General features: G+C 35.4%; 1 protein-coding gene across 1 annotated transcript in view; it reads left to right on the top strand.

Moving 5' to 3' along the window:
- Window positions 1–9,313, top strand: part of LOC107685222 (ADAMTS-like protein 3) — a 244,976-nt gene that overhangs the window by 134,722 nt on the left and 100,941 nt on the right. Inside the window, exon 5 of the mRNA XM_016481738.1 lies at window positions 7,798–7,843. Coding sequence (XP_016337224.1) covers window positions 7,798–7,843 — 46 coding nt within the window. The remainder of the gene's footprint in view (window positions 1–7,797; window positions 7,844–9,313) is intronic.

The following is a 9,313-nucleotide window of genomic DNA, read 5'->3' as shown; positions in this document are numbered from 1 at the left end:
AAACATATACTGTGTATATATATATATATATATACACACACATTTTCAAAACTCGGGTACAGATTTAATTTTGTGTAACTTGTTCAGCTCTAGTACAGCTTGGTGTACAAAGGAATATTTCAACCTAATTTGATTATATCTTGGGGCCTTATACCGCCGGTTAGATGGCAACAGTACACATTCATTATACAACACATGATTCAGTTCAGAGACAATATTATTGGCCAGCCTTACAAGATGTTTATAATAGGATAATTCATAGACTTTTTGAAGTGGCAGATTTTGTTTTTAAACTGACAGATAGGCTCTTATACCATACAGAATTACAGTACTGCAAAACACTCATAATTACAGACTGGAAAAATAATAAAATAATCTGCTTTCTTGCTCCAAAAGACCTCAATCGGTGGAGGAATTAGATTCTTTGCATTGATTTTTTTACAGATATGTTCATATGATCTTTCCATGATAGTGTGTTATCTATCCTTACTCCTAAGTACTTATATGCTTCTACCTGTCTGATGTTCTCATCATGCATAACAACAGGTGCTGTATGAAGGTCAGAGGCAGGCCCGAATACAATCTCCTCTGTTTTTTTTATGTTAATACTGAGGGCATTATAATCACACCACTCAACTAATTTGTTTACCCCCTGTTGATGCTGTTCTGAACACTCTGAGTTATTTAATAATGATATTAACACGGTGTCATCCGAGTACTTTAGGATATATTGGTTAGGCCTATATGAATGACAGTCATCTGTATACAAAGTAAATAGCATAGCAGAACTTACACAACCTTTAGGTACACCAACATTAGTTTTTACTTCTGTTGACAAAACGTTGTTCACTTTAACTCTTTGAGTTCTATTAGTAAGAAATTTACCATTTAATTAAATATGGATTCACGTCTAACTGCATTAGTTTAGACACAAGAGTATTAACTTGGATTGTGTCAAACGCAGATGAAAAGTCAAGAAATAAAGTTCTAACATAGGTGTTACTTTTGTCTAGATGTTTAGTGATGATGTGCACTAAAGCAGCCACTGCGTCTTCAGTACTGCATCCTTGTTTATATGCAAACTGACACTGATCAAGTTTCCCTTTAACATTATAAACCAGGTGTTTAAGTAATATTCTTTCTAAACATTTCATGATTACTGAGGTGAGAGATATAGGTCTATAATCTTTACATTCCTTTGGACAAGATATTTTTGGTATTGGTTTTATGATTTTCCATATTACAGGAACAATATGTGAATCAATAGAAGCCTGACAGATTGGTTGCCACACTGGAGCTAGTTCATAAGCAAAGTTCTTTATAAGGCCTGGAGCACACCCATCAGGACCTGCAGCTTTTCTGATATTAGTAGACTGAAATGCTCTTCTAACATCTTCAACGTCGATAACTATCTTTTGAGAAGAAGATGGTACTATATTAACTAGTTCATTATTGCTTGTGGATTCAAATCTAGTAAAAAAGTTGTTTAGTTCATTGGCAAAGCCAACTTCATTATCTGTCACAATAGCTTTATTAGATGATGATAAACCTGTCATTTTTTTCGTAGTATCCCAGACTTTCTTGTTGTCTTTAGTCCTAAAGGCTTCTTCTAGACACTGTCTATGAGATTCTTATGCTTTCCTCATTTTACCTTTTAATTATTTTTCTGTCAATTTCAGTTCTTTAAAGTCTTTATTTCTGAATGCAACTTTCCTTCTATTTATGATCTCCTTAATGTCCTTGGTAACATAAGATTTATTATTTGGGTATACTTTAATATCCTTTGTAGGTATTACCAGTTGTACACAAAAATGGATGTAATCGTTAATTACTTCAGTTCTTTCATCTAATGATCCATCATGAAAAATTTCCCAGTTTGTACAATCAAAACAAGCTCTCAGATTCTCTCTACTTTCATTTGACCATACTCTAATTACTTTATTTTCCAGTTTTCCCCGTTTTAGCTTCGTCTTATATACTGGAATCATATACATCACATTAAGGTCAGAATTCAGTATTGGTGGTCTACACTTAGACACATAGGCATTCTTAACATTCACAAAACACTTGTCCAAAATATTGTCTTTCCTTGTTCCTAGCTTTACGTATTGTTCAAATCCTGGCAGCACTTGTTCCAGGTTACACTGATTAAAATCTCCAAGCACTATCGCAGGGGCGTCGGGGTAGCTGAGTTGCAGTTCATGTACCATGTCTGCTATCAGACTGGCCGCCTGTGATGGTTTGCCGCTGGGTGGGACATATACCACAAATAGTAAGATACATCCGAATTCTCGTGACAAATAAAAGGGTCTTAAAGTCATGCCGAGGATTTCTACATTAGGATCACAAATCTTGCATTTAACTGAGTGCGCTCGGCACCACTTGTCGTTTATGTACACACATGTCCCACCTCCTCTGCTTTTCCCCGAGTCTTTATCCCTGTCTGCCCGTATTAAAGTGAAACCAGGAAGTTCAAAAAGAGTATCAGGCATTGTGGGTTGTAGCCAGCTTTCCATAAAGCATAACAAAGACACCTCACGAAATTCGTTACTGTACCTTGAATATGATCTTATAGTGTCCACTTTGTTGTTCAGTGAACGCAGATTGCTGAAGATAATGGAGGGTAGCGGCGGCCGACTGAATCTCCGACGAAGGCGAGTCCGTATGCCACCTCTCCCGCGTTTCTTGCGTTTCAGTCTGACCACCTCTTGTGGTATAATTACATCCTCCTCCAGACTTTTTAGGTAACTTATCATCCTCCGAGGCATCCTTGAGTTTATCTCCAGTAGAGCATTTCTGCTGTACCAATAAACAGGTGATGATGATGATTTCAAGCCACTGGACCCCATTCTCCTGGTTCCACGTGCAGACTCCAACCATGATTCACACACGCCACCAATCCTCAAAATCAGGGCCAGGAATAAAACTTTTCTGACGATCAATGAGAAGAAACAAGTTCACTAAACTCAAAGCAATGAAACAATTCAGAGTACTTAAAAATTTGTCAGTTTTGGGAACACGAAAGAAAATGAATGTTCAGAATACTCAAAAAAGTTGATTTATTTTTAAATAATTTGTTTAATTTAAGATTGCCCTACTCAAACCAATTAATTATTTTGAGCATTAGGGTTTACAATAAACACCGGCTTAAGCAATGGTGCAAGTTTTAGAAAGTGTCTTTTTTTTTCAAGTTCTCAACTCTCTGTTTTACTCACTCGAAAAATGCTCAAATTGTTGCATTGGTTAATATGTTGGAGACAATTCCACTCGTGATATTTTAGAAGCAGATCCTTGCTTGTTTTGTCCTCTGGTCATTCTGCTTAAATCAAGGTATAGGCCCATTACCCCCTGTTGGTAGATGGTGTAACTGCACCATTCTGCAGGTAAAAAGCATTGAGATTTTCCATTAATATTGTAATGAAATGCATTTTTTTTTTTGCAAGCAACACATACCGTATCTAAATAGCTTATATTTCATTATAGTAGATGATTTACTGGCATGTTTTTTGGGAGGACTCTTAGAAATGTGAAATGGACTTGACATTATAGCTCAGTTCAGGCCCGGATTGGCTAATCGGGAGCACCGGGAGAATTCCAATATTTGCAATAATAGCCTATTTTAGTTCAAAAAATGTAAGTGCAATTGTTTAAAAAATATTATTGACTGAGGTTTCATAGACGTTCAGTTGTTATGCTTTCAAATTTCTTGCCATTTGTATGTATGTAATTTCACAGTATTTTCACCTCCTAAATTACTACACTGCTTGTGCAGTCACAATTCTATAATGGTACGATTTACTCAGGCCAATTAAATTTTTTTTTGTATGACATTAAAATTCTTTTTAGAATAATTGTACATAAATAGGTTAAGCAAAACAAATGTGATTATTTCTAAGAACTTTTTAACTGCAGGCAGACATTATGGTACAGTAGGCCTACAAATATTTTGTATGTTTTGTATATATTCTGAAGTTTTAATTGCATTATTGTAATAGCTATAGTCAGTCGTGAACTAAAGTGGGCCAGTCTAAGGCATGAAACTCGAGGGCTGAAAATGACTCCCATCCGGCCCTGGCTCAGTTGTTAGTAAAAGGTTTGATACAGTACTGAGTCCCAATCAATGCTGCCATGATGTTATTTTCCTACTGCTCTAGGGTAATTAGTCACATGCTATTTACGACTCAGATGATTGGCTCCAAACCTGAGAGAGAAATTATGTACTTTCGACTGACTAACTGCCATTGAAATGAATGGGAACGCTAACGGATAGCTCTCTCCAGGTGTATCAGACCTAGCTGAAGCAAACAGAGCAATGTTTTGATTGCACAGCAGTGGAAATCACCCAATGAATGACTTATTTAGAATTGTTTATGCACATTAATACTGGGATAGATATCTGTTTTTTTATTGTGTTGGATGCAATTGTGTTTTTGTTTCACACTGCCCATTAGGCAAGGCAAGGCAAGTTTATTTATATAGCACATTTCATACACAATGGTAATTCAATGTGCTTTACATAAATCAATTTTTAAATCTTCAAAGTTTTTAAATTCCTTTTTTTTTCTTTTAAGAGGTTTAAAATGAATTTAAAACAGTTAAGAATAGAAAATGATTATACATAAACTATAGAGCAATCAGTTCAGACATAGCACAGTGCTCATTCAATAAATGCACAGCTAAACAAGATTCCTCTTTTTCAGAAGGGGTTTAACAATTGCAGTTTTCAGGGAGTTTGGAAAAGTCCCAGAAAGAAGTGAGGCGTTCACCACTTCTAAGAGATCTGCTTCTAAACAGTTACTTCATTACTTCATTGCTGGAGGGTAGATGCCAAGAGCTAAAGCAATGCATGTAGGAAATGGAAGTCATGCGCCATTTAAGCCTCGATACACATTTAAAGCTAATTGACTGGTTAGATCCGACTGAAAACAAGAGAAAGGGCCAATTACAGCTTGCTTCAGGTCTCATTGGAAATGCTTCTGCTGACCCTCAACGTAAAATTGTTCTTATTGATTTGCAATTAAATGCTTCCTGTGTGAAGATTCTTTTTTTTCCCCAAGAATATTCAAACAAAAAGCAGAACAGTTTCAAGTCACTTTGATTAATGCCGCCTGTAAAATACCCTTTAAAAGTTTGGGGCCAAGATTTTTGATGTTTTTGAACTCTTATGCTCTCCTTGGCTGGATTTATTTGATAAAATACAGGAAAAACAGAAATATTATGAAACATATATTGTTCTTGTTCTTATTTATATTGTTCTTGAGTTAATTTGACACATAGTTTGGGGATTCATACAAATAAAAATATTTTTTTTCCCAAATCAATAACCATTTTGATATTTGAGGCCATTTCATCCACAGAAAAAATGTCTTGCACAGATAAAGTCTTTGCGATATTAAACAGACCATCATGGGTTTGCTGTGTGCTACTGGAATAACCTCGGCTCTCTTCCTCCTTTTGTTTATTGTCAGTAGAACTTTAGAAGAGCTGCAGAGGCAGGCCAGCTTGTGTTGTGATTGCGTTCTGCTGATTACAGGAAGATCTGGAAGTGATTCCACAGCTGATTATGTGGTCTGCGAACAAAGACACTCTTTCTGAATCGTAGCATCCGAGCAATATCGCTTGCACACAGGCCAGAGCACCTGTTAAAGAGCACTGGAGTAGAAATAACAGACATTGATGGTTTGGAGTGGAGACAGGGCAGGCTGTAGTTGACCTGAAAGAGAAGACTGACCATAGAAAAGGACAGTTTAACTAAATAACTCTATTCTGCCCCTTGAAGCAGCCTTAAGAATGCAGTGCATGCTTGTTGAATTGTTAATTACTGTAGGTTGCAGTACTGTTAAAAAAATTTGGGGTCAGTAAAATTGAGTTAAAATTTTTGGCAAAATTTAATACAAATTTACAACAAAAGTTAGAAAAAATTCAACTTTCTGTTCTTCAAAAAATTCTGAAAAAAATATCACAGTATCAGAATATGAAGCAGCACAACTGTTTTCAACATCGATAATGAGAAATGTTTCTTGAGCATCAGATTAGCATATACTGAACATTTTATTGTCATTAAGATACTATTATAGTTTTTAATTTCTTGAATATTTTTTTCTGTTTTTCTATTGACCATTTTCATTTTAAATATTTAGTAATTTTGTTGTGTTTTTCATATATAGTTTTTATTATTAATTATGATTTATTAATTTTGTTTTAGTTATTTGTTGTCTGGGTAACTGCTTGAAATACAACATTTTTCATATATTTTATTTCAGTTAATATTTATTTTATTTCAAGTAAGAATTTTCTAATGGTTTTAATTTTAGTTTCAGTTTGAGTAGTTAACTGTAATAACCCTGTCTCTGCACTATAATGTGACACTGAAGACTGAAAATTCACCTGTACCATCACAGGTATCAATTTTATTTGAAAAAATATTGCAACAGAAAACACTTATTTTAGGCTGTAATAATATTTTTCAATATTACTGTTTATAATATATTTTTTATCAAATAAATGCAGCCTTGGTGAGCATAAGAGACTTATATTTAAAATATAAACTCTTACAGACTCAAAACCATTTTACAAAACCATTTTTAAATGGTTGTGTAAAATTTCAGCGACAAGAAAAATACTAAATCAGATGCTAAATTTGAATGACATGTTCAGCAGCTTTAGATCTCACAATTTTTCTGCTCTAATGTTGAATAATATATTTCAGACAACTCTGCCCTTAAATGGCACATAGGAACATTACAAACTGTGATTGATCACTGACTGACAGAATTTATATGAGCTGCATTCTCTTGCATGACTTAATATTTGATCTGATTGCCAAATGTTAAGATTTTTTTTTTCTTTTACACAAACTTTTTATTTCCACTATGATAACTGGATACCTCTTGCTGAATTAAATATGCAACAAATGTAGTGATGTTATGTGACAACAATATAGCAATGTGGAATAATCTCTTACTGTTTTAAAAATAAATAGTATGCAGTATGCAGTGCACTGTGCAGTATTCAGTGAATAAAAGCTAGAATTTCATCCTAAATCATTTCGCTCAAGGGCAGGACGATTGCAGAGAAAGATTGAGATCTTAATAACAGTCTGGTTGCATCTTCCTTCCACCCTTCAGAAGTCTTGTGATGTGAACCGTTTCTGTTCAGGGTGACTGCTGCTTTTCTGAACGGAATTAATAAGCTGAAATGTGATAGGCTAATGTTTTTAGGCTGAGGTAATAGGACATTTAGAAAGTCAATATCCTGTTGTTCTTCTTTCTGGTTTTCTCTCTATTTCTGTCTCTAAACAAACTCTTCTCAAAACACATTGCTGCATATTTCGTACAGCTGTAGCTGGATTCATATTTTTTGGAGAAAATCACAAATGGCAAATCGTTTCCTGTTTTTATTATTATAAATTTCTTTAAAATGCACTTATACTGGATTGACTGCATTGTTGTTATTACCTGACTGGCAGTCTAAGTGAAAAATATTTCACAATGGGAAAAAATGCTCTTTTTTTTGTCGAGGGAATTTATTTTTCAATATAGCACGCATTCATTTTATGAATTGTGCTCAAGAAGCGCACAAATAGACAAAGAGTCTCACAAACGAGTGAGTGGTTTAAAGAGAGAATAATCAAGAGCAGCTCTGAAAATCATTACTGTAGGGATAAATAGTAGGATGTTCCTTTCCCCTTGATAATGTACTGTAATATTGAGACAAAAGATGGAGGGGCTTGCTACACAAAGAAGAACAATGACTTTGTAACATATCTGATTTTGTTGTTTTGTGTTTGTTCCACAGGAACTGTGAGGGCAGGAACATCCGCTACAGAACATGCAGCAATACAGTAAGTCAGTGTTATGAGGCCCACCAGCAATCTTTGTCTGCAGAAGCACAAATGTACAAATTTAGGTTTGTACATTAGCATGGACTCATTAACTTGAACGTTAGTTAGTTTTAGCCAGAGATACCTTGCTGAAGCACAAGATGACATTAACGTTTTGCTTGATCAGATGAAAATTGTAACTTAATTAATGTATGACAACCAGAAAATGAAGGTTTTTTTGTCTTCATTGGGATTAGGGGTGAATGCTTTGGGACATTTTGCTCCGTTTTGTTTTGGTTTAGGAAATAGAATAAAATTAATTCCATTGCCCATCCTCTCAGGATACCTGGAATCACTGTTACAAACCCCATAAAAGCGATGCGAGCTTCGGATCTTCCAATGTTTCTCTATGGCCATGAAACCTACAGATGTCGGAGTTCCGGTCCCCATGCAACTGATACTCGACTGCCATTGGCTCATCTGCGTTCGAGGGGAGGGGCTTACCGATTGGTCAATTGGAGCGCCTGTTGTTCATAAAATTATACAGAACCCTCATACCTTGCATGTTCGTTTATTAGATATCTGTACTAATTTAGTCATTCATCCTGTTACCAATAAGAGTGTAGCACTCACCGCTCCGTTTAACAGCTTAAATTCCATAGTGGATTTTTTTCTAAAGTTTCTCTGCCTCAATAAACTCCTAATTCGCTGCTTATTAATAGTTAGTTAGGTAGTTGTTAAGTTTAGGTATTGGGTAGGATTAAGGCATCTGAAATATGGTCATGCAGAATAAGGCATTAATTTGTGTTAATAAGTATTGAAGGGGTCATATGATGTTGCTAAAAATAACATTATTTGGTGTATTTGGTGTAATACAATGCGTTTATGTGATTTAAGGTTAAAAAAACATTATTTTCCACATACTGTACATTATTGTTGCTCCTCTCTGCCCCACCTTTCTGAAACGCGTCGATTTTTACAAAGCTCATCGGTCTGAAAAGTGTGGTGTGCTCTGATTGGCCGGCTATCCAGTGCGTTGTGATTGGCCGAATTCCTCAATCGTGTGACGGAAATGTTACGCCTCTTACTATCTGGAAATACACAGCGTCTCCATGACATGGCGGCGGTGGCAACAATACTACAGCAAGAATAAAAGTTACACCTTCTTTCTTTGCGTAAATATTTGGGCGGCCTTATGCAAATCTTCCAACACAGTGATGTAGATATGTGGGGGCGTGTTTGAACGAGGCGTTTTAGGAAGGCGTGGAAGAATCTTAACTTTAAGAAAGAATATCTCTTTGGGTTTGAGACTTTAGTCTTTGCGACTTTTTGGATCTTATCTACAGTGGGTACGGAAAGTATTCAGACCCCCTTAAATTTTTCACTCTTTGTTATATTGCAGCCATTTGCTAAAATTATTTAAGTTATTTTTTTTTCCTCATTAATGTACACACAGCACCCCATATTGACAGAAAAACACAGAATTGTTGA

Source organism: Sinocyclocheilus anshuiensis, unplaced genomic scaffold, assembly GCF_001515605.1.
Source record: "Sinocyclocheilus anshuiensis isolate Anshui unplaced genomic scaffold, SAMN03320099.WGS_v1.1 scaffold333, whole genome shotgun sequence".
Lineage (NCBI taxonomy): Eukaryota > Metazoa > Chordata > Actinopteri > Cypriniformes > Cyprinidae > Sinocyclocheilus > Sinocyclocheilus anshuiensis.
Note: the sequence above shows the minus strand (reverse complement) of the source record. Positions and strands in the feature narration are given on the sequence as shown.